The following is a 26,403-nucleotide window of genomic DNA, read 5'->3' as shown; positions in this document are numbered from 1 at the left end:
CACCCTCGCTCCCACCCCCCAGGGACAAGTCGCATTTGTTATGCTGAGCCACAGTGGGAACTCCCTCCCTTGATAGGTAGAGCAGCTAGCTTCCACTCCGCCAAAGCCACAAGGGACAACACTTGAGGATCTCTTAGCTTACGCAGGAAGAAGTGCTATCTGGGTACTCCTGCCAATGCATGCAGGAGGAACTAGATAAAAATCTGACTCTAAATAACCAAATGGCTTCCATGGTATTTACAAATAAATGAATTCAGAACTCATGAAATACTCACTATTCCAAAGCATACTTTCAATGACCCCAAAGAGACCAACCACTCAAAGTTGTATGTGATCTACACTCTCTGTTACCCATTTCCCTACAATATTCCCATCCCATGTCCTCCTGCTGTATGTTTTGATGTGCTTAGGTCACATTTTAGTTAAAAAAAATGGCCTGTATTCAAATTATAAAGCACTCTTACCTCGTGTGATACACTTTTGATGGTTTTTGTTTAAATCAATTACTGGTCCTGACTCTACTTCCACAACTTTACTAAATGGATCATGAGTTAATAAAAACACAGCTTGGGAGCATTATTTTCTTTCTTCCTTTTTTTTTTTTTTCCTGGCCACACGCCCAGCACGTGGAAGTTCCCAGCAGGGATCAAACCCTCACCACAGCAGTGACAATGACAAATTCTTAACTGCTAGGACACCAGGGAATTCCTGGGGCATTACTTTCTAATCCTAAGTGTTGTGATACATTAAAAAGGTTTCACACAAGTTGGTCAGTTTTTTTGAAAACAGCCTTTTTTAGAGCAGTTTTAGGTTCAAAACTGCAAATCTAAGGTACAGAGATCTCCCATATACTCCTTCTCCCATAACCTTTCTCATCTGGTCAAATTTTTTTTTTTTTTTTTTTGTCTTTTTGCAATTTCTTGGGCCGCTCCCGGAGCTGTAGCCACCAGCCTACACCAGAGCCGCAGCAACGCGGGATCCCAGCCGCATCTTCGACCTACACCACAGCTCATGGCAACGCCGGATCGTTAACCCATTGAGCAAGGAAGGCCAGGGATCGAACCCGCAACCCCATGGTTCCTAGCTGGATTCGTTAACCACTGTGCCATGACGGGAACTCCCCCCGAGCTGGTCAATTTTTTCAATGCATAATATCTTCTTTCTAGAAAGAAATCAAGACAGCTCCGAAAAAGAAATTTCAAAATTCCAATCACAAACTTAAAGTACCACTATTGTATGAATGTTCACTAATATATGAGAAAAGGAGTTGCTTACCATATAACATCCAATAAGGAAAGCAGCATTTGCCTGTTTTCTCTGATCAGGGCCAGTAAAATGAATAATTTTCTTTCTTAGCATTGTAATGGACTGCATAAAGATAAACAGGTGTTAGTATCCGCTTTCTAACTGCAAGTTGAACAAAACTTTACTTTGTAACTAAATTCCGTATCTCACAATGTCACAGCATTCGTATTAGCAAGACCTTTAAAAAGATGAACTCTGATACCCCAAAATGCCATGTACCTTCCCATAAAGAACATATTCTTAGAGTAGAATAAATGTATAATTAAAGAGTAGGAGAGGAGACACTGAAACTAATATGACACTATAAATCAACTACAATTTTTTTTTTAAGGGTGAAAGGACATATAAACAGATACGTTTTAAGTACAGATTACCTCTGAAAGAATACATAAAAATCTGGAAAAGAGAGTAGAAGAGACCTTTTCTTTCTTTTCCTCCTGTCTGCCTTTTTCTTTTTTTCTTTTTTTTTTTCTTTTTTGGCCACCCTGTGGCACATGGAATTCCTGGACCAGGGATCAGATCCAAGCTGCAGTTGCAACCTATGCCACAGCTATAGCAATAGATCCTTTAACTCACTGTGTTGGGCTAGGGAATGAACATGAGTCCTGGCACTGCAGAGATGCCACCAATCCCACTGTGTCAATGGGAACTCCTGTCTGCTTTTTTTTTAAAAAAAAAAATCTATTCCTAGAGTTCCCACTGTGGCTCAGCAGCTTAAGAACCCAAGTAGAATCCATGCAGATGCAGGTTCATTCAATCTCTGGCCTCCCTCAGTCTGTGAAGGAACCGGTGTTGCCGTGAGCTGCAGCATAGGTCACAGATGTGGCTTGGATCTGGCCTTGCTGTGGCTGTGATGTAGCAGCTGCAGCTCCAATTTGACCCCCAGCCTGGGAACTTCCACATGCTGCAGGTACAGCCCTAAAAAGATTAAAAAAAAAAAAAAAAAAAAAAAAGAAGAAAAAAAACCTATTCCCCAAACCTTTAAATTAAAATAAAAGTATATAAAAATGCGCAAAAATAATTCATTCTGTCAGAAATCAGGATAGTAAATGGATACGGAAGGGTTGGTGTAAGGAGGGTGTTACACTGGGTTCTTTCGGGGTGTTTCTGGGCTGCTCATAATGTTCTGTTCTTGATTTGATGATCAAAATAATTACCTATGTGTATTCAGTGTATGAAAATTCATTGCGCTGTATGCCCAAACTGTACATATTTCTGTACATATATTATGCTTCAATAAAAAGTTAAAAATAGGAGTTCCCATCATGGCTCAGCAGAAACGAATCCAACTAGGAACCATGAGGTTGTGGGTTTGATCCCTGGCCTCGCTCAGTGGGTTAAGGATCCAGCGTTGCCATGAGCTGTGGTGTAGGTTGCAGATGCAGCTCAGATCCTGCATTGCTGTGGCTGTGGTGTAGGCAGGCAGCTGTAGCTCTGATTTGACCCCTCGCCTGGGAACCTCCTTATGCCATGGGTGCAGCCCTAAAAAGACAAAAGACCAAAAAAAAAAAAGTTAAAAATACAGAGGATACGTAATTTTAAAACCAAAAGGGAGTTCCCACTGTGGAACAGTGAGTTAAGAATCCAACTGCAGCAGCTTGGGTTCCTGCAGAGGTGGGGATTCGATCCCTGGCCCAGGCAGTATGCTAAAAAGTTCAGGTATTGCTGCAGCTGTGGTATAGGTCACAGCTGTGGCTAGGATTCAATCCCTGGCCCAGGAACTTTCATATGCAGGGTGTGTGGCCACAAAATCAAAAAAAACAAACAAACAAACCAAAAAAAACCCAAAAAACAAAGGAACTCATTTGTTAGCACTTCCTCACCGGTACTTCACTAATGTGAGTAGAAATGGATCTAAGTAAGGGCAAAGAACAGATTATACTCAGTTAAATAAGCACAGTATTCCTTGGCTTTTGTATATCAATGTTTGGGTGTTTCAATGATGAATATGTACATATTTTCCTTTAGTCACTTACATAGAGTAAGAGGTCCAAGTTGATTTAAAAACAAATAAAACCCAGAGTTCCCACTGCTGCACAATGGGATGGGTGGTGCCTCTACAGTGCCAGGATGCAGGTTCAGTCCCAGCTGGGCACAGTGGGTTAAAGAATCCTGCATTGCTTCGGCTGCTGCATAGGCTGCAACTGTGGCTCACATCTGTACCCTGGCCTGGGAACTCCATGTGCCACAGGTCAACCAAAAAAGAAATCCAGATCCACCTCCTAGAGTAATGACAATACAAACAAAAATAAATGGACCTAATTAAACTTAAAAGTTTCTGCACAGCAAAGGAAACCCTAAACAACACGAAAAGACAACCCACAGAATGGGAGAAAATATTTGCAAATAAAGCGACTGACAAGGGATTAATCTCCAAAATTTATAAACCCTTCCTGCAGCTCAATACCAAAAAAAAAAAAAAAAAAAAAAAAAGGCAGAAGATCCAAACAGACAATTCTCCAAAGAAGACATATGGATGGCAAAAAAAACAGATGAAAAGATGTTCAACATTACTAATTATTAGCGAAGTGCAAGTCAAAACTACTATGAGGTACTACCTTACACCAGCCAGAAAGGCCATCATCAAAAGTCTACAAACAATAAATTCTGGAGAGGGTGTGGAGAAAAGGGAACCCTGTTACACTGTTGGTGGGAATGTAAATTGGTGCAACCACTATGGAAAACAGTGTGAAGATATTCCTCAGAAAACTAAAAATAAAATTACCATTTGATCCAGCAATCCCACTCCTGGGCATCTACCCAGAGAAAACCATGACTCAAAAAGACACATGTTCATTGCAGCACTATATACAATAGCCAAGACATAGAAACAACCTAAATGTTCATTGATGGAGGAGTGGATAAGAAGATGTGGTACATATACACAATGGAATATTACTCAGCCATTAAAACGAAAGAAATACTGGCATTTTTAGCAACATGGATGGATTTAGAAATTATCATGCTAAGTGAAGTTAGTCAGACAGTGAGACACCAACGTCCTACGCTATCACTTACATGTAGAATCTAAAAAAAGGACACAATGAACTTCTTCGCAGAACAGATACTGACTCACAGACTTTGAAAAACTTATGGTTTCAGGAGTTCCCGTCGTGGCATAAAACGACTCTGACTAGGAACCATGAGGTTGTGGGTTCAACCCCTGGCCTTGCTCAGTGGGTTAAGGATCCAGCATCACTGTGAACTATGGTGTAGGTCACAGACACGGCTCAGACCTTGTGTTGCTATGGCTATGGCTGTGGCTCCGATTTGACCCCTAGCCTGGGAAACTCCATATGCCTCAGGTGCAGCCCTAAAAAGCAAAGAAAAGAAAAAAGAAACTTATGGTTTCCAAAGGACATAGGTTGGGGGGTGGGGGGATGGGCTAGGGGTTTGGGATGAAAATGCTATAAAATTGGGTTGTAATGATCACTGTACAACTCTAAATGTAATAAAATTCATTTAGTTAAAAAAAAAAAAAAGAAAAGAAAAACAAACAAAACCCAACAGCCTTCAAGCACTACTAGCACAGGACACTGTTAAGAATAAATTATCAACACATTTTTATCACTACTAGTTTAATAGGAATTAAAGTTTCAACCAAGTGGAATGGTCAACACTCTGAAAGTTGTTCTAGTAAATTTTTTTTTTAATTTTTTAAGAAGGACTAGTACATAGGCCAAAAAAAAAATACATACATACATACACACCATATATATATATATATATATATATATTTTCTACGTCTAGTCACTTATGGCGGAGCATGATAATGTTAGAAAAAAGAATACACACATGTATGTGTAACTGGGTCACCATGCTGTACAGTAGAAAAAAAAAATGCATTGGGGAAATAGCAATAAAAAAATATAAATATACATATACATATATATTATATAAAAGGAGTTCCCTTGCAGCACAGTGGGTTTGATCCCTAGCCTAGAACTTCCACAAACCACAGCTGCAGCTGGGGGAAAAAAAAAAAATCATTAAAAAAGGACTAATATATTCTTGGTTGACCCAAAGGATAAAAGCCCATAGATGGCCAAGTACTTAAAAAAAACAAACAAACAAAAAAAACAAACAAACAAAAAAAAAAAGTCTTTCAAAATTAAAGCAAAGGAACAGAAGTAGAGGGAAAGGAAATTATATTTAGCTTCCTGGCCCTGAATGAAACAAAAAACCTGTCACTGACAACTGGAAAAACAAAGTAGGGGAAACATAAATACTTATATATCTGTTCCAGGGAAGAACAAAGACCAAAAAGAAGAGTCTCTATCTCGGTATAAATCTCTAGTGAATACAAACACAATACCAAAAGAAAAAGCATTGCTACAACTTTCTTTTTACATATTAGCAATTCATCTGACAGATGCCTCTAACATTTATGAAGTGGAATTTTAAGCCTGATATTCAAGGGGGCAAAAAAAAAATCTGCCTTCCTCGTCAATTTTTAATATAATTTAATTTTTAATTGAAAATAAACTTTATTTCTGTGTGGTAGTCTACTAAATAATCGACTGAATAAACCTGTTTCTAAAAAGTACCTGACCCCGAATCTACTTGAGAATTTTCACTGACTCTTTTGGAATTGCTAGCAGTACATAAGCATTTCTTATGGTACATGACCAATAAGTCAGTAAGTTTTTTAAAGACATGAATAAGGTCTAAGTTTAAACTAGTAGTAATATACTCTTTCGATTCAGTGATATGGTCTTTTTCTTTTTTTTCTTTTTTAGGGCCTCACCTGCAGCATATGGAGGTTTCCAGGCTGGGGTCAAACTGGAGCTACAGCTGCCGGCCTACCCTACAGGCACAGCAACATCAGATCTGAGGTGTATCTGTGACCGACACCACAGCTCATGGAAACTTAACTTAAGCTCACTACACCACTGGATCCTTAACCCGCTGAGTGAGGCCAGGGATCAAACCCGCCACAGCTCATGGAAACTTAACTTAAGCTCACTACACCACTGGATCCTTAACCCGCTGAGTGAGGCCAGGGATCAAACCCGCAACCTCATGGTTCCTAGTCGGATTCGTTTCCGCTGCACCACAATGGGAACTCCAGTGATAAGTCTTAAAGGTAAGGCTGTTTGCCCTTGCTTCCCTGCTCCTTAATCATATCCATAAAGGGCCAAGGTGAAGGCTCACAGGAAGTACAGTATTAGGGGAGATTCAAGATATAACGAAATAAAGGAAGATGAACTGATTTCTCTTTTCTTTTTTTTTTTTTTTGCTATTTCTTGGGCCGCTCCCGCGGCGTATGGAGGTTCCCAGGCTGGGGATCGGAGCTGTAGCCACCGGCCTACACCAGAGCCATAGCAACGCGGGATCCGAGCCGCGTCTGCAACCTACACCACAGCTCACGGCAACGCCGGATCGTTAACCCACTGAGAAAGCGCAGGGACCGAACCCGAAACCTCATGGTTCCTAGTCGGATTCGTTAACCACTGCGCCACGACGGGAACTCCTGATTTCTCTTTATTAGTCTGCTAACATTCCCTACCAAACTGAAGGCAGAAAAAACAGTAACAAATGGAAGGAAAGATTCTTGTTAGTTTTCAGTTCCATAAGCTCAGACCATAAGAGGTTCTCTATATCAACCATTTATTTCTACTTAGATTTTTCAAGAATCCAAGCATCACCTATCCAGACCAGAACCAAATGACCCAAACTTAATCGAATTCAATCAAAACTCTGGAAAACACATAAACTACCATGAATTTATAAAACAATAAATAAACCATGTGTATGTTCCAAACACCACTGCAGTGAAAAATAGGACATTTCCTTTTAAAAAAGATTCCCCTAACCCCCATCATCAGGCTAACAATGATTACTTAAATGAAATCTTCAGTAAAAAAAAAAAAAACTTTACCTTCAATTTCTTATTTATCTTGCAGCAGTATCTGTAAACCATTGCTAGATTGAGTGGTCCAAAATCTGCATAGAAGCTGTACAAATGAAAAACAAAAAAATATGTTTATTCCCATGGCTCTGACTATAAATGCCTTCTGGTAGCTATAAGATCCAATTAGAGCAAGAAAAGAAATATCAAATTAATATGGTTTATACAACTTAAGGGTACTGCCTTACTAATGGAAGAAAGATTCTGGTAAAAGATGACTATTAAAATACATGTCAAGTGCTATAATGCCTAAATCTAACCTCAAAGAACATGTGAAAACACCTTCTGAATAAGAAAGCTGTTTTTCCACACATATTTTTCACTGGCAAAAACATATCTTACTTAGTACATTGTAAACCACTGGAATTTAACATGTAAATTGTTAAATTTAGGAAGGTTCTTTCATTTTGATTTTTTTCCCTAAGGATTCACTTTATGACCAAGAGTTAAAGAAAAAAGCATCCTGTAATCAATCAACAGATTCGTTTCTAATGTTCCAATTTGATAAACATACCTTTAGAGTTTTATTTATTTATTTATTTATTTGCAATGCAGGATCCGAGCCATGTCTGTGACCTACATCACAGCTCATGGCAACACCAGATCCTTAATCCACAGAGCGAGGCCAGGGATTGAACCCCAACCTCTTGGTTCCTAGTCGGATAGGTTTCCACTGCGCCACGACAGGAACTCCTAAATTCCTTGTTTAAAAGTTACTAATAATCTTTTAAAAAGCAATACTTACTTTTCATATTCAAGTTCATTATCTATGCAGAAATAATGTATATTTGATGAACTCTTTGGTCTGCTGTAGAGAATGGCAAAACAAAGGCGATCTGAAATGGAAAAATTGTAATGTTCCTTCCTTCACATTATTAAAAACTGTTTCATTTATCATGAAGCAACTCTCTTCAGGTGAAGTCAAATTTTTACTTTTTTCCATGCATGTTTCAAATGGTAAGGGTACCAACGGGTAATTTCAAAATGTTCTGACTATTTTGGAATATAAAAATAAGTAGGCAGTTTTCTTAACGGAAGAAATTAATCTTTAATACAAGTTTCAATAGCAATAACTGACTTTTCATATAGCGATTTGGCCTGATTTCTCAAAGAACCTCTCATCACAAAATATTAGTTCTCCTGGACTAAAAAAATTTCAGCAAATGGCAGCATGCATTTGATGGCTAGGCCATCAGCCTGGATGACTTTCCCTGTGTCTCACTCTCTTCAAGAGACCCTAAAAAGTCACTTCAAAAGTAGAGAGAAAATGCTTTCAAAACTGCTTCAAAATTAACAGTTTAGGCTATAAGAAAAACACAACAAATCATGTTTCTCCAATGTTCTTAGGGATCACTACTTTTGATTCAGAATCAGTACTTCTGCAATGATTTTTACAATCAGACAAGTTACCATTACAACAGAAGCAATGAGTTTTCTGCATGATGAGAATGAGATGAACTTGTGTTTCATAAATGCAGGCTGTGAGGTTTAGCAAGAATGGTAACACTGTAGTAATGTGGGGAAGCTCCACCCTTCCTCTTCAGCCCCACCCCAAAAAGAGTTGCCTAAAAATCCTTGATGAAGCAAAGTCATCCCTAATACCTGGCAGTAAGTAGTAATACTAGTAGTGGTAGTAGAATACTTACATTCATATTGTGGCAAAATCAAGTACAGCCCTTAAAATGCAAGATACAAAGGAGGCCAGCTGGCATCCTTTCCCCAAATAGTAATTTAAACAATTTCTGTCTGCAATTCATCCCACACAGTATCTGTAGTTATTTCCCTGCAAACTCAACTAAAATGTCTTGCAACCATAAACTCTCAAACGCATGACAGAGCTAACTCCTTTCCAATCACAAACGACCCTTGATCCCTAAGCACAGTGGCCGTGGATTTTGCTCCCTGAGGTGGAGAGGCCACCAGCCAAGATGTAAGGAAACAAGGGTCCCAAATGCACGTCTGTGCGGATTCGCCCCAAAGCAGGACCACATCTGGGGACTAGGAGTCCTGGGAGGCCACCCATACCCATGAAACAGCATGAACCCTGGCCCTGAAGCTTAAAGGCACCTTTTGGCCAGGAATAGGGATCTCCTCGATCCCTGGCACTGCCTGATGCCCTTGGCATAGGGAGTGTCCCAGGGACACCCCGTTCAGGCAAGCCCTGCGCCTTCCGCACTCACCTTTGATCACTTCGGCCACCAGAGGGGTCCCTGCGCCCTCCCGGCTCATGACTCCACAGCATCTGGAAGGAGGGGCGGGGGGAAGGACCGGGTGGCCAGGGAGCAACCAGCGGAGAGAGGACGAACGCACAACCACACCCCCGCAAGTTTAAAAAAACAAAAGTTTAAAGGGCCGCGCCCAAGCCCTGAGCACAGCGACGCCCCTCGGCCGCCCACCCCACCGCAATCCTGGCCGAGCCAACCCCGGAAGTTCAAAACTTCTCAAACGCCCCAAACGGGGAGGCGAGGGAGCCGAGGGAGTGGGGTGCGGAAACCACCCCACACTGCACAGGCTGAGCTTTGCCCCGCCTCGGGGACACCATCCGGGGACACCATCCGCGGCGCCAAGCCCCTGCAGTGCCAAAATTCTGCGCTCCAAGTCGGGAACCAAGGCGAAGGGGCAGAGAGCCAAACACCGGCCTTGTTAAAGAAAGCGGCTCCGAAAGCGATTAGAAAGCATTTTTCCGGACGATGGGGCTCCGGGGCTCAGGGGGTAGACCTGACCTTCAGGCGCGCGTTCGGCCGTCCTTGCCACCGCCACCAGGGGGCGCGGCAGCCGGGCCGGGCGGAGAAGCCCAGCCTCCAGGACGCCAGCAGGCCCTGGACCTGTTCAAAACTGCTCAGAATTTAAGGATGACTCTAAAACGGAGGTCACTCATTCCTTTAAAGGCCTTAGATTTAGCCTTAGAAAAGTATTACTGTGGATGAAAAGCAAAAATTCTCACACCCTACTGAGTGACCATTTAAAGTATTTTCTACACCTATAGTTCCTATGTTAGTCTCAAGTGGGGAAAAAACAAAGATGCAGTATGAGTATGGTTCCAATTTTGTTATATATAATTTGGCAGTAGGATTATGGGATGGTTTTTATTCCCTCCTGTATTCTTCTAAATTTCCTACAAAAAAGTGTCACTTTAATAATCCATGGGGAAAAAAAATTGCAATGACTCTTCCTTAAAACAAACTACTAATATGGTAACAACTCCTTCCCAAGAATTACACTTTATCATCTCAATACAGTAGATATATATCACAACATATACTTTTTTTTTGCCTCAAAAATAAGCCTGCATACCTCCTAATCTTATTCTAAACTTCCAAAAAAAGTCTTTAAATATCATGAATTCTTTCTTAATGAAGAATGCCTTCTCAAAGGAAAATAAAATGTAAAAGCCCTAAGAGGATCTGTTAAATTGATGTTTAAAATGGTCTTCATGGCAATAAACGCAAATTCAAGTAATGAACTGAAAAAATAATTTTAAGTCCATCTCGAAAAGATGCCCAACTTCAATTTCATGTTATTGGGGAGAATAACAAAAATACAAATTTAAACTGCAAGGTATTACTTCTCCTTCAGACTGATAAAAATCAAAAGGAGTTTGATAAGGTGAGATAGGGAAAAAGGCCTGCTCATTGCCTTTGGGTAAAGGATACAAACGGAGAGTTCCCACTGTGGTTCAGCAGGTTTAGAACCCAACTCATATCCAAGAGGATGCGGGTTCAATCCCTGGCCTTGCTCAGTGGGTTAAGGATCTGGCATTGCCTTGAGTTGTGGTATAAATCACAGATGGGGCTCAGATTCCATGTTGCTGTGGCTGTGGTGCAGGCCAGCAGCTGCAGCTCCAATTCTATCCCTAGGCTAGGAACTTCCACATGCCACAGTGTGGCCTTGAAAAAAAAAACTGAAACAACCTCCATGAAGGGCAACAAAGGGCATTGTGGCAGAACATTTCAAGACTCAAAACTGAACACTGGCAAGACTGCCAAGCAGTACAATCTCTAAGTGTGTATTCAAAACATATATGCACATGATGGCCTATGAAATCTTGCATATCTTTGGAAGGAGACACAAGATATTAGTGTTTGCTTTTATAGGGGGAAACTAGGCGTCTGGAAATAGGGAAAGGAAAGAGATTTATGTCTTTTTGTAACTTTTGAAAACATATATTACCTATCCAAAATTATGAAACTGGAAAAGTGAACTTGCAGGCTAACAGTGTCTTTCCAAAGCTGATTCTTCCTCAAGATAAGAAGCATTCAGTATACTTCTGACTACTACTGTTGGGTGGGTTTTTTTTTTTTTTTTTTTTTGCTTTTTAGGGCTGCATCTGTGGCATATGGAGGTTCCCAGGCTAGGGGTTGAATCGGAGCTACACCTCTGGCCACAGCCACAGAAATGTGGGATCCGAGTACCTGCAACCTATACCATTAGCTCACAGCAACACCAGAACCCTAACCCAGCGATCCAGGCCAGGGATCAAACCCACATCCTCGTGGATCCTAGTCAAGGTTATTAACCTCCAAGCCACAACAGGAACAGTAGAAGTCAACCTGGAAGATGTCCTTAGCACACATTTAAACAAAAGAACTAGTTAGTAACCTCTTGCTGGCTACCATCTCTTGAAATCCAGTTTCTTTTAACAAACCCATATAAAACTGGAAGGAGCTAAATGCCAACGGGGGAGAGGTTTTCCCTCCAAGTACAAACCTGATATTTAATTCCCTAGGATATAGTTTATATAGTATGGGGCAGAGGAGGAAGAGAGAGGAATCATAGATTTTTGATGTCCAATTATCTCTGCACAATATATTCTCAAAATTCTATTGTGAGAGTCATCGTATGATAAACTACAGCAGAGGCTAGAGCACTGTGATGACAGCTATTTATTGGAAGGCTGGGGAGTTCCGGCTGTGGCTCAGTGGGTTAATGACTCTGACTAGGATCCATGAGCATGTGGGTTTGATCCCTGGCCTGGACTGGTGGGTTAGGGATCTGGTGTTGCTGTGAGCTGTGGTATAGGTTGCAGATGCTTGGATCCCACATTGCTGTGGCTGTGGCCAGTGGCGTAGCTCTGATTCAGCCCCTAGCCTGGGAACCTTCAAATGCCACAGATGCAGCCCTAAAAAGCAAAAAAAACCCCACCAAACAAACAAAAAACCTGGAGCTAGAAAACAGGTCACTTTACAATCTTCTGCTTAAAGGTTCATGATTAAACTTAGAATCCTATGGTAAACCCTTATGTCCCCACTTTTAATGTGTTTGTTGTCAATAACAGGAAACCAAAGTACTGAAGTGATCAACTTTCTTGTGACCCATCACGAAATGTCACCACTCTTGCTTTTTTGACTGATATGATACAGTAGAAAGAAATGAAATCTCATGGTTTTAAAATACTGGGAATTCCCACTGCGGTGCAGCATGTGAAGGATTCAGTGTAGTCTCTACCATAGCGTGAGTTTGATCCCTGGTCCAGCGCTGTGGGTTGAGGATCTGGCATTGCGGCGGCTGTGGCACAGGTCGAAGCTGCAGCTCGAATTTAATCCCTGGCCCAGGAACTTCCATATGCCATGGATACAGGGGTGGGGCGGGGGGAGATACACACACACACACACACACACACACACACACACACGCGCGCGCGCGCTCTCAAAATCCATCCTTACACCAAACTTGTCTACAGTTCTGATCTGGCTTTGGGGGCTTCAGTTTAAAAACTTCTTTCTTTAATAAGTATATATTAAGGAGATGAAAATTATTTCCCTGCATAACAACTAGCTATTTGGGGGATAATTAATTCTAAAACAGAGAGAGGTATGTTCTGCCTGAGAAACATATTTATGAGTCAGGTGGCAATAATAATACAGTATCTACTTTTTAGACTAAAAAAAAAAGCTCTGCTCTATACAGGATGGACTTCCCACTATTTCTGTCTCCCCCTGGAATTAAAATGACTTTACAAGTGCTGGCAGAGCAAATGGAGACGTGTAAGTCTTCCCTACCAGGTGGGGAAGGCTGCCCTTGGGAAGCCCACTGTAAGACAAGCAGAAGGAATTCACATCCCCATGTGGAGACAAGAGGCCAAAGAACAAGCTCCACCTGAAGAGTGACTGTCCCTCAGAGAGGGCATCATCTATATTAGTCTCTTGGGTGTTTTTTGTTTCATTTTGTTTTTTTCATTTTAGGGTCTCACCCACGGCATATGGGAAGTTCGCAGGCTAAGGGTCAAATCCGAGCTGCATCTGCGACCTACACCACAGCTCACAGCAACACAGGGTCCGAGCTGCATCTGCGACCTACACCACAGTTCACGGCAACGCTGGCTCCTTAACCCACTGAGCAAGGCCAGGGATCAAACCCGCATCCTCATGGATACTAGTTGGATCCATTTCTGCCGAGCCACGACGGGAACTCCTACTTTCTTGTTTTTTTGAGGGAAGAAGGACCATGGGGAGCAGAGGAAGAAATGTTCATACAGGTATTGACTCTTAAAAAAAAGATGGAGTTCCCATTGTGGCTAAGCAGTAACAAGTCCAAATATCCATGAAGAAGTGGGTTTGATTCCTGGCCTCACTCAGTGGGTCAAGGATCTGGCATTGCTGTGAGCTGCGGTGTAGTTTGCGGATACAACTAGGATCCTGCGTTGCTGTGGCTGTGGTGTAGGCTGGCAGCTGCAGCTTCAATTAGACCCCTAGCCTGGGAGCTTCCATGTGCTGAGGGTGCTCTAAAAAGCACAAAATGGGAGTTCCCGTGGTGGCGCAGTGGTTAACGAATCCGACTAGGAACCATGAGGTTGCGGGTTCGGTCCCTGCCCTTGCTCAGTGGGTTAACGATCCGGCGTTGCCGTGAGCTGTGGTGTAGGTTGCAGACGCGGCTCGGATCCCGCGTTGCTGTGGCTCTGGCGTAGGCCAGTGACTACAGCTCCGATTGGACCCCTAGCCTGGGAACCTCCATATGCCGCAGGAGCGTCCCAAGAAATAGCAAAAAAAAAAAAGAAAAAAAATAAAAAAAAATAAAATAAAATAAAAAAAAATTAAAAAAAAAATAAAAAAAAAAAATAAAAAGCACAAAATGAAATTGAAAAAAATTTTAAAAAGAAGCAGTACCCCCTAAAACAATGACAATTAGCAATTATTGAGAGTTTAGGGCCAGGTATTGTATTAATAAGCTCATCACAACCTACGAGGCAAAAAGTACTATTACTTCCAGGAAAGGAAACCTAACTTTAAAGAGGCCAAGTGACTAACCTGAGCAGAGTTACAAAAGTTCTAAAACAGCAGAATCAGGAGTTGAACACAGGCTATTTGGCTGAAGCCTGGGATTTTTAAATTCCTGACTTAGAGAATTGACTTAATATAAACTAAGAGTAATTAATATGATTTTAGGGAGTTCCCGTCATGGCTCAATGGTTAACGAACCCGAATAGCATCCATGCGGACACAGCTTCGATCCCTGGTCTTGCTCAGGAGGTTAAGGATCCAGCCGTTCCAATGAGCTGTGGTGTAGGTCGCAGACAAGGCTCGGATCCCGAGTCACTATAGCTGTGGCAGAGGCCAGCAGCGGTAGCTCCAATTCGAACCTTAGCCTGGGAACCTCCATATGGGGTGGGTATGGCCCTAAGGAGACAAAAAAATATAAATATGTATGATTTTAGTACGGCAACATAAAATATGAACCCAGGCATGTTTGAAAATGTTGTATATGAGAAAACTGGTTTTTCAAATCAGTAACAATGAAGGCATTATTCATTAAGGGACAAATGTCTACATGCATGAAAAGAATGAGGTTCTGAAGTCAAATAAGTTTTTAAAAGCTGTCAGATAAATATAAAAATTATAGCAAATAATTTTACAATTAATTCTTTTTTCGTTTTCTTTTTAGGGCCACATCGGCGGCAGATGGAGGTTCCCAAGATAGGGGTCAAATTGGAGCTACAGCTGCCAGCCTGCACCACAGCCACAGCAACGTGTGATCTGAGTCACGTCTGCGACCTACACCACAGCTCATGACAATGCTGGATCCTTAACCCACTGAGCGAGGCCAGGGATCAAACCCGCATCCTCATGGATACTAGTTGGGTTTGTTACTGCTGAGCCACAATGGAAACTCCAACAATTTTATAATTTAAATGGGATTTTTAGGCATGACACAAAACTCAAGTCATAAAGGAAAAAAAAAAAAGAAACTTAGGGGAAAATATATAATAAAGGGTTAATCATTACAACTGATTAAAAAAAGTATTTATAAAGCAATATAACAACCCAATATAAAATCTATAAAGGCTATGAACAATCAATTCAGACAAGAAATACAAATAGCTAATAGCATATTAAAAAGAAAATTAATCTCATCAATGGATCAACATTAAAGAATCCATCACCATGAACAGATTACAGAATAAAGCCACATAATTACATCATTAAATACTGAAAAAGAAGTCATTAAAATCATCTCATTCCCAATTAAGTCTTTATACAATGGGGCTAAAAAAGAACTTTCTTAAACAGATAAAGATTATCTTCCAAATACCTCTAGCAAATACCATACTTTGTGCCTTAACCTTATAAGCATCTCCCTAAAATGAAAAACAAGACAAAAATTCCTCCTACCATTACTTCTTTGTTACATTATTAAAATGTAATAACTGGAAGTGTTCACTGATGCTAAGATAAGAAAAAGAAATAAAAGAATTGGAAAGGCAGAAACAAAATTGTCCTTATTTATAGACAAAGACTGGATTCCTAGAAAATACAACAGAATCTTTAGACAGACTATGAGAATAACTAAATAAACATTTGGAAAGTTTCTGGATATGGATTATTAACACTAAAACCACGATGGAGTTCCTGCCGTGGCGCAGTGGTTAACGAATCCGACTAGGAACCATGAGGTTGCGGGTTCGGTCCCTGCCCTTGCTCAGTGGGTTAACGATCCGGCGTTGCCATGAGCTGTGGTGTAGGTTGCAGACTCGGCTCGGATCTCACGTTGCTGTAGCTCTGGTGTAGGCTGGAGGCTACAGCTCCGATCTGACCCCTAGCCTGGGAATCTCCATATGCCGCGGGAGCGGCCCAAGAAATAGCAAAGAGACCAAAAAAAAAACAAAAACAAAACAAAACAAAACAAAAAAATGTAAAACCATGAGGATTTCCATATACTTGTAATAACTAATTTATGAAATATAAGTTCATATCTTTTAAGTGCAATTCTTAACAAAATCTCAACAGAACTTTTCATGGAACTTAACAAGCTGATCCCAAAATTAATCCAGAAGACCACAGGGCCAAGAAGAACCAAAACCATTTTGAAAATAAACAGGAAGAAGGCTCTTGCCCTACCAAATATTAAAACAATATAATTTAGGCAGTGTAATATTGGCACAGATATAACAGATAAAGACAAGAGCCCAGTAAGAGACCACATATAGACAGAAATATGGCACAGGTAGCATTATATATACATCAATGGGAAAAGTTAAGAATGCTCAACACGTGGTATGGGGACAACTTGTCTATTTTGTCAGAGATGGAAGGAGGGAGGAAATTTGATCCTCATCTCACACCACAGGCCACCTCCTCCAGCCCCATAAAGAAGAAAAAAAAAAATCTCACGTGGATTAAAAGCCCAGAGATAAGAAAAACTTTACAAGTCTTGGAAGAAAATATAAAAATATAAACTGTAACAGTGGAATAGGGATGGATTATTTTTTAAAACAAGACATAAAAAGCCCAAACTCTAAAGTAAAAGACTGAGAAATCTGATTAAATGAAGATTAATGCTTCCACTCAACACAAGACTCTATAAACAAAATTTTAAAAAATAATTCACAGACTAGGAAGATAAGTACAATGCATAAAAGCAACAAATGATGAGTATTCGGAATTTACAACGAACAATAAATCAAAAAGAAAAAAGCTAACACCCCAACAAATAAATGGGCAGAGGATGGAGTGAGAAATTCACAAGAGAAGAAACCTAATTGTCCTTCCTTGCTCCTCTTTGGCCAACCTACCTACAGTGAGTATGGCTTTGGTCTGCTCTAAGTCCTGTGATGTATAGAGTTTATTAATCAGAATAAGCTATGGCAACAAAAATTCTGAGTTCTTCATGATTTAATTTACAGCAGAGGCTGTTTCTTGCTGGTGTTGCATGTGCAGCCTAGAGAGGGGGTAGAGGAGACTCTATTCTCCACAGTCACCCAAGGATCCAAGACGATGGAGGCTCCACCAGTTTACAGATGTGCCGCCTGGAATTTATCCCTGGGGTTGTTCAGTGTGTCAGTGACTCCTTGTGTAAGTGATTCCACTTGCCTACAGATCTAAATATATATAGGTATAAACCAAGCCCCATAAGGTTATTAATAATACAGTTTTACATTTTCATCCTTAGCTGTTTAACTCCTATGTTCCTCAATCACTTGGTCTAGAACTAAGGTGTGGAAAGAAGTTATCCTCTCAAAAGATGCTCTAGATAGCCTCCCCCAACATTATGTTAGCATTCATTCATACTCAACTGTATTTCTAAAATAATTTATAAATGATTTCTTTTTTTGTCTTTCTAGGGCCACACCTGTGCCATACAGAAGTTCTCAGGCTAGGGGTCCAATTGGAGCTACAGCTGCCAGGCTATACCACAGCCACAGCAACGCAGGTCCACAGCTCATTGCAATGCTGGATCCTTCACCCACTGAGCAAGGCCAGGGATCCAACCCTCAGCCTCATGGATACTAGCTGGGTTCATTACTGCCTGAGCCACGAAGGGAACTCCTATAAATGAATTTTTTAAAGGGATCCTCCAGAAGACTTTTAATGGTTTTCACACTTTCCAGATCACTGGAGCAAGTGAGAAAATCAAGGCACCAAACAACAAGAAGAAACATGGCAAACAGAAAACAAAGTCCAAACAGATCAGTAAAAATAAAAAATGTAAAATATTTACATTTACCTAATGAAAAGTTTACAAATTAACTTGAAAAAATTCAAGCTAGGAGTTCTCTGTGGTACAGCAGGTTAAGGATCCAGGTTTGATCCCTGGCCTGGGAATTTTTATATGCTGCGGGCAGAGCAAAAAAAAAAAAAAATCAAGCTATATATTGGTTAATAAAGACAATTAAAACAAAACCATATAAAAAGTATTTAAATGAAAAAAAAGAAAATGATACATTACAGAATTGCTAGGAAAGTGGGCAGGTATAGCAACATCAAAAGCAGATGAAAGAACATAGCAAAAAAGGAATAAAAAGACAGAGGTTTTATGATTACATAACCTACCATTATGTATAGATGAGAGCAATCGCACATTTTATGACAAGATTTTAGATCTATAAAGCAAAAACTATTGAAAATAGGAAAAATTAGTAAACCCGTAAAAATAGAAGGCCAACACACTTCAAAAAAAAATAAGGAATTAGAAGCTTGATCTTGTAAATACAGAGCATCATTTTCAGCAGAGAGCACAAATTTAAAAAAAAAAAAAGGGAGGGAGTGGGAGGGATCGGGAGCTTGGGCTTATCAGACACAACTTAGAATAGATTTACAAGGAGATCCTGCTGAATAGCATTGAGAACTTTGTCTAGATACTCTTGTTGCAACAGAAGAAAGGGTGGGGGAAAAAATGTAATTGTAATGTATACATGTAAGGATAACCTGATCCCCTTGCTGTACAGTGGGAAAATAAAAAAAATTATAAAAAAAAAAATAGAGTATATTCACTTAAGTCATCACATATGTGGCCACAAGGAAATCACAACAAACTTAGGAAAGCAAAGATCATACATACAGATCATACAATTACTACAATAAGATAAAATTTTGAAGTCTACTGATGAGAAGATATAACACAAACAAATCTATCAACTTCAAGTGTTTGAAATAGAAAACCTATTTCTATTTCTAAACAACTTGCAACAGAGAGAAATTAAAAGAGAATTCAACACAAGTAACTTTATAATTAATCCAAATAAGAATTCATATTAAGGGTGATCCTGTTATGACTCAGGGGTAAAAAAAACCCAACTAGGATCCATGAGGATGTAGGTTTGATCCCTGTCTGGCCTTGCTCAGTGGGTTAAGGATCTGGTGTTGCCATGAGCTGTGATGTAGGTCGCAGATGCAGCTCGGATCCCACTCCTAGCCTGAGAACTTCCATATGCTGCGGGTTCGGTCCTAAAAAGTGGGGGGGGGAGAGAGCAAGAGAAAGAATTCATATTGAAATCTATGGAGGGGTTCCCGTCGTGGCGCAGTGGTTAACGAATCCTACTAGGAACCATAAGGTTGCGGTTCGGTCCCTGCCCTTGCTCAGTGGGTTAACGATCTGGCGTTGCCATGAGCTGCGGTGTAGGTTGCAGACGCGGCTCGGATCCCGCGTTGCTGTGGCTCTGGCGTAGGCCGGTGGCTACAACTCTGATTAGACCCCTAGCCTGGGAACCTCCATGTGCCGCGGGAGCGGCCCAAGAAATAGCAAAAAGACAAAAAAAAAAAAAAAAAGAAAAAAAAAGAAATCTATGGAATATGCTTAAACAAAAATCTGAAGAAAATCGTTTGCCTAAAGAAATGCTCCTTCTGTCACACACTCACAAAAAACATAAATTTTACCTGGACGAAAAAGCTAAACATAATAGTTATGGTTCGTTACATTCCAGACCATGGAAGGACTGCATGCACATCCTGACTCCTTTGAGGTTAAATGAGCAGAGGTGAAGTACATCAATTCCAGGCCAGCCCATTTCATTGATGGTACAAAACCCTGCAGAACTCTTTCCCTCTGACCAGCAGCAATCAAGATTATACTGGAGAGTTCCCGTCGTGGCGCAGTGGTTAACGAATCCGACTAGGAACCATGAGGTTGCGGGTTCGATCCCTAGCCTCCCTCAGTGGGTTAAGGAGCCAGCCTTGCCATGAACTGTGGTGTAGGTCACAGACGTGGCTCTCAGATCCCATGTTGCTGTGGCCGTGGTGTAGGCTGGCAGCTGTAGCTCCGATTGGACCCCTAGCCTAGGAACCTCCATATGCCGCTAGTGCGGCCCTAACAAAAAGGACAAGAAGATGCAAGTTCTATCCCTGGCCTCGATCAGTGGGTTGGGGATCCGGTGTTGCCGTGAGCTGTGGTGTGGGTCGTGGTGTAACACAGCTTGGATCTGGCATTGCTGTGGCTGTGGCATTTTAGAAAACCAGCAGTATTTATAAAAAATGAACATCACACTTAGTAATTCCACTTCCAGGTATATATACAACAGAAATGTGTTCACATGTTCACCAAGAAAGGTACAAACAATGGCTCATAGAATCATTATTGGTAAGAGTCTAAAACTGAAAATGGAGGGTTAAAACATACTTTCCCATAAGGGATTATTAAATAACAGTAAGAAGGAATGAATGAATTGTGACCATGCACAATATTGTGGATGGCTGTCACAAACACACTGTTTCATGAAAGATGCCGAACAAGCATACGTACAGTATCATTCTATTCATATAGACTTCAAAGCCAAACAAATCTACGGCAACAAAAATTATGATAGTGTAAAAAAAAAAAAAAAACTCATTTGGAGTTTCCATCGTGGTGCAGTGGTTAACGAATCCGACTAGGAACCATGGGTTGCGGGTTCGGTCCCTGCCCTTGCTCAGTGGGTTAACGATCCGGCGTTGCCGTGAGCTGTGGTGTAGGTTGCAGACGTGGCTCGGATCCCGAGTTGCTGTGGCTCTGGCATAGGCCAGTGGCTACAGCTCCGATTGGACCCCTAGCCTGGGAACCTCCATATGCCGCGGGAGCGGCCCAAGAAATGGCAAAAGGACAAACAAAAAAAAAAATTATGATAGTGTTTATCCTTGTAAGGGGTAGGGACTAAGAAAAAGTACCACAGGGGAGTTCCCATCGTGGTGCAGCAGAAACGAATCCGACTAGGAATCATGAGGTTGCGGGTTTGATCCCTGGCCTCGCTCAGAGATCCGGTGTTGCCATGAGCTGTGGCATAGGTTGCAGACGAGGCCCGGATCTGGCATTGCTGTGGCTGTGATGTAAGCTGGCAACTATAGCTCGGATTAGACCCCGAGCCTGGGAACCTCCATGGCCCTAAAAGAAAGACAAAAAAAAAAATAGACCCACCCCCAAAAAAAAAAGAAAGAAAGAAAAAGCACCACAGGGTGGCTTCTAGGGTATGATGAAAATGTTTCTCATTCCATGTGCTAGTTACTTACTCATGATGTACAAAGCTATCAGATTGTTTTCTCTGTACACATTTCTGTGTATTCACAAATTATTATTATACATATTATAAATATATGTGTACACTGTAAAAATAAATGCGATTTCAGTTATGTTATACTCAATAAAAATGATAAGTGGAGTAGCTCCACCAGCCAACATCACAGAAAGTAAAGAGATTGGAGTTCCTGTCGTGGCTCAGCAGAAACAAATCCGACTAAGAACCATGAGGTGGCAGGTTGATTATGGGCCTCGCTCAGTAGATTAAGGATCTTGAGTTGCCATGAGCTGTAGTGTAGGTCACAGACACAACTCAGATCCTGCATTGCTGTGGCTGTGGCATAAGCCAGCGACTATAGCTTCAATTGGACCCCTAGCCTGGGAACCTCCATATGCCGCAGGTGCAGCCCTAAAAATCCAAAAAAAAAAAAAAAAAAAAGGAACAAAAGTAAAGAGATTGAGGAGTTCCTGTCATAGCACAGTGGAAATGAATCTGCCTAGTATCCATGAGGATGCAGGTTCAATCCCTAGCCTCGCTCAGTGGGTCGGGGATCTGGCATTGCCGAGAGCTGTTGTATAAGACAGCACTGCAGCTCCGATCTGACCCCAACCCTGGGAACTTCCATATGCCACAAGCACGGCCCTAAAAAGAAAAAAGAGGAAAAAAAAAAAGTAAAACGAGTTAAACAGTTCTTACTTAACCAATGATAGGTAAGTGTCATGAACAAAAAATAAGCCTTTACTTGTTCCATTCCACTGAGATGTTGGGGCTGTCATCACAACCTAACCCAGCCTAAATGATACATATCAGATGTTTAAGTCTTAAACTAAGACACAAAATGCAAAAGCTATAAAGAGAAAGGATTTGAACAATCTACAAAAGACACCATTAAAATATTTTTAGAAAGGGGGTGGGAGGAGAGTAGAATACAGGAGCCAACCTGAAAAAACTCCCAACAGCCAAAGCTGGAACAATTTGAATAATGAAGTACAGAATATTAGATTATAACCCCCAGTATAAAATAAATATGCATGAATACATCCTGATATAAAAAAGGGATTGAGTAAATAAATGAAGAAAAGACAAATCTTCCTTAAAGAAGAATTCCAAATAATATATGCAGATACTTCTGCTTAAGAAGGAGAATTCAGGAGTTCTCTTGTGATGCAGGAGGTTAAGGATCCAGCACTGCCACTGCAGTGGCTCGGGTCACTGCTATGGCACAGGTATGATCCCTGGTCAGGAACTTAACATGTCACAGGCATGGCCAAAAAAAAAAAAAAAAGAGGTAGAGCTTAACACCCCTTATCTTTGAGCATGGGCTGAACTTATTAACTTGCTTTCAAAGAATACTGTATGGAAAGAGGGGAAAAAAAATAGTTAAATAATAATAATAACTTTACAGAGAAGAAATCTAGCCAACACCCCTTTAACCAAGTGATCATAATTCACCAATGTCATGTGGATTTCATATACTCTCTGATACGATGCAATGAGAAGCACATATTTCTCCTCTGTGGTATTTTATTCCAAAAACCCCAGTTTAGTCGTTGGAAAACTGCAAACGAAATTTGAGGGACATTCTACAAAATACCTAACCAGTCTGCCTCAAAATTGTCATGAAAAAACGAGACTGAGAAATTGTCAGACCTTAAGTGGCTAAGGAGACGACAACTAAATGCAATGTGGTATCGGAGACAGAATCCTCCAACAGAAAAGGGACACTGATGGGAAAACTGGGGAAATCTGAATAAAGTCTGGAGTATATGTAATTGGTTACATACCAACCAGTGTTGGTTTCTTAATGCCCCATGGTAAGGTAAGATGATGTTATGGACTGAATTGTGTTCCCCGTCAAAACTCCTGTTTTAAAATTCTAGCCCTATTTGGAGATAAGGGTGGGGCAATTAAGGTAATTAAGTTTAAATGAGGTGTAAGGGTGGGGCCCTAATCCAATAGGACTAGTGCCTTTTTTTTTTTTAAGGGGGGTGCAGCATACAGATTCCCAGGCTGGGGGTTGAATCAGAGCTACAGCTGCTGGCCTATACCACAGCCACAGCAATGCAAGATCCAAGCCAAGTCTGTGACCTACACCACAGCTCACAGCAAACCAGATCCTTCACCCACTGAGCGAGGCCAGGGATCAAACCCTCAACCTCATGGTTCCAAGTGGGATTCATTTCCGCTGCGCCACAACAGGAACTCCACGACTAGCGCCCTTTTAAGGAGAGAAAAAGACACCAGGAATGCATGGCACAGAGAAAAGGCCAGGTGCAATCACAGAAAGCAAGCAGCCTGCTGGTAGCTAGGTCTGGAATTTCAACCTCTACAGCTGTAGTAAGGATGCGGTTGACTGTAGTACTCACTGTCTGTAGTAAAACTAAATAGAACTAACAACTGTTATCAATAGGGGGATAATTACATAAAACTATGGCAGTCACATCATGACTTAAAATTAATAAGGCAGGAGTTCCCATCATGGCTCAGCGGTTCACGAACCCAACTAGCATCCATGAGGACGCGGGTTCAATCCCTGGCCTCGCTCAGTGGGTTAAGGATCCGGCATTGCCATGAGCTGTGGTGTAGGTCGCAGACATGGCTCTCATCTGGCGTTGCTGTGGCTGTGGCATAGGCCAGTGGCTACAATTCCAACTGGACCCCTAGCCTGGGAACCTTGCAGTTACGGCCCTAAAAGACCAAAAAAAAAAAAAAAATTTAATAAGGCAGATCATTATGAAATATTTCCACAGTGATACAAAGGCAACATTTTTTAAACTAGTTGTGCACAGATGTGTAAAAATGATAAAACAAAACTAAGCCACAAGTGGAGTTCCCTGGTAGCCTAACGGTTAAAGGATCCAGTGTTGTCACTGCTGGAGCTCAGGTTGCAGCCCTGGCATGGGCTTGGTCTCTCACCCAGGGAACTTTCACATGCTGTGGGTGTAGCCAAAAACAAAAAACAAAAACACAAAAACAAAAAAACTAAGCCACACGTAAATTTTTGTGTATAAAAATAAACAGAAAAGCAGCTGAAAGGATACCTCTACCAAACTGCTTATGGAGATGGAAATGGGATTGGGGGATGGTTGAAGGAACTTTTTATTTTATCTTTACTTTTTACTTTTGTATTGGGTTTTTAAGAACATTTTGGTGTTACTTTATTTTATTTTCCTAGGGCCGCACTTGCGGCATATGGAAGTTCCCGGGCTAGGGGGTCCAATCAGAGCTATAGCCGCCGGCCTACACCACAGCCACAGCAACACGATCCAAGCCACATCTGCAACCTACACCACAGCTCACGGCAATGCCAGATCCTTAACCCACTGAGCAAGGCCAGGGATCAAACCCGCATCCTCATGGATACTAGTCAGATTTGTTTTCTCTGAGCCGCGATGGGAACTCCTGGCCCTTCTCTTTTAAAACAAGAGACCCTGGAACTTAAAACACTGGAAAAAATCTCTCTAGCCCTTTGTCTCACATGCTCTCTGGATATGTAACAACAACAACAAAAAAAATTAGACTCCTAGACCCTTGTTTCCTTTGTCACTGAATGTTATTTTAATTCTCAGTTAGCTATTCTTATTTGAGCCTTTTAATGCATTACTAAACTAAATTTATCAGGCACCATCCAGATCAATTCTTCTCTTCTTGTTTTATAGAATGGAACTGGGTTATTGTTCGTTTACTTTCAAATTGCACAGACAAGGTTGTAACATGTATGGTTTGGTTTAAGATTCACTATGAGGCCAACCTGTTGATCTAGGGCAGTTGCTCTAATGAGAAACTCACACTCCAAAAAAATAAAATAAAAAATAAAGATAAATTTAAATTTAATTTAAAAACAAAATGGAGTTCCTGTTGTGGCTCAGTGGTTAACGAACCCGGCTAGTATCCATCAGGACATGGGTTCGATCCCTGGCCTCGCTCAGTGGGTTAAGGATCTGACCTTGCTATGAGCTGTGGTGTAGTTTGCAGACGAGGCTTAGATCCCACGTTGCTGTGGCTGTGGTATAGGCCAGCAGCTATAGCTCTGATTCGACCCCTAGCCTGGGAACCTCCACATGCTGCAGGTACGGTCCTAAAAAGACCAAAAAGAAAAAGAAAGAAACTCACACTCCAGCAGCTTTTCTGTTATCCATACATCTGGAAAACTTAATAATTAAAACAAGGAATGCCAAAAATGGCTTTTTGTGGGTAAAACTAATAGCATGTTCATCAGAATATCGGTGGCTAGAAGTGGGCTCTCATTGGTAAAATGAATGGCCGTTCATATATGCAGACTGTCTAAAATAATTTACAGACATATTGTACCAACTATAAGAATCTAATGAGACTCACGCAGGGATAGAGTATGAGACTCAAGTCTAGATGCCTAAACTGGCCCCTGTCCAGCTACTGGTTGTAAGGATTTCTGATTGACCAGTGACCACAGCTACTGTACCCAGAATATTATCATGCCTGTGTCAAGTGACCCTTTCATAAACGGTGTGGTCAAAATACTTAAAATGCAGGAACTGAGCTTAGGAGACAGGGTGCATGATGTTTTGTGGCTGCTTGCTAAATACGAATATTTCATAAATGACTTTGCTGTGTGGAAGGATGTTTTATCTGAGATTCTCTTTCATGGGTAGCAAGGTTGTGCAGGAGTAGCAAAAACCCTGTCTACCTTGAGATTTTCTGCACTTTCTGTTATCTATCAAAAAGTCCCGAGAGATGTGAGTGACCAAAACGGCTCAAGTTAGTCTCCATCAGTAAGATGCAAAGAGTTGAGATCTGGCATCACGAACATGTCCTAAAACATCTGAATCGCAGTCAGGGGAGTTGGGCACCTGAGCCAGGAAGAGAAGGACCACAGAAGTAAAGCAGTCAACTTCAGAGAGACATATTTTTCTAGGATCCTAAGTCAAGAAGTTTGATAAGATAATTTCTTTTTTTTTTTTTTTTTTTTTTTTTTTGCCTTTTGCCTTTTGCCTTTTGCCCTTTGCCTTTT

General features: G+C 41.1%; 1 protein-coding gene across 20 annotated transcripts in view; it reads right to left on the bottom strand.

The window, feature by feature from the left end:
• Positions 1-26,403, bottom strand: part of CDC14B (cell division cycle 14B) — a 118,047-nt gene that overhangs the window by 60,197 nt on the left and 31,447 nt on the right. For 12 of the 20 annotated variants that reach the window (XR_002336288.1, XR_002336289.1, XM_021064578.1 and 9 more), the window contains 3 exons: positions 7,962-8,052; positions 7,187-7,262; positions 1,276-1,368 (listed from right to left, as the gene is read on the bottom strand). Coding sequence is in view for 17 of the 20 variants with exons in the window: in XM_021064578.1 (XP_020920237.1) it covers positions 1,276-1,368; positions 7,187-7,262; positions 7,962-8,052 (260 nt within the window). In the remaining 3 variants the exon portion in view is untranslated. Of the gene's footprint in view, positions 1-1,275; positions 1,369-7,186; positions 7,263-7,961; positions 8,053-9,396; positions 9,972-26,403 lie in introns of those variants that run through there. The other 8 variants (XM_021064589.1, XM_021064590.1, XM_021064584.1 and 5 more) reach the window with 3 other exon arrangements.

This window comes from Sus scrofa, chromosome 10, assembly GCF_000003025.6.
Source record: "Sus scrofa isolate TJ Tabasco breed Duroc chromosome 10, Sscrofa11.1, whole genome shotgun sequence".
NCBI classification, from domain to species: domain Eukaryota; kingdom Metazoa; phylum Chordata; class Mammalia; order Artiodactyla; family Suidae; genus Sus; species Sus scrofa.
This window is presented reverse-complemented; position numbering and strand designations above follow the sequence as displayed.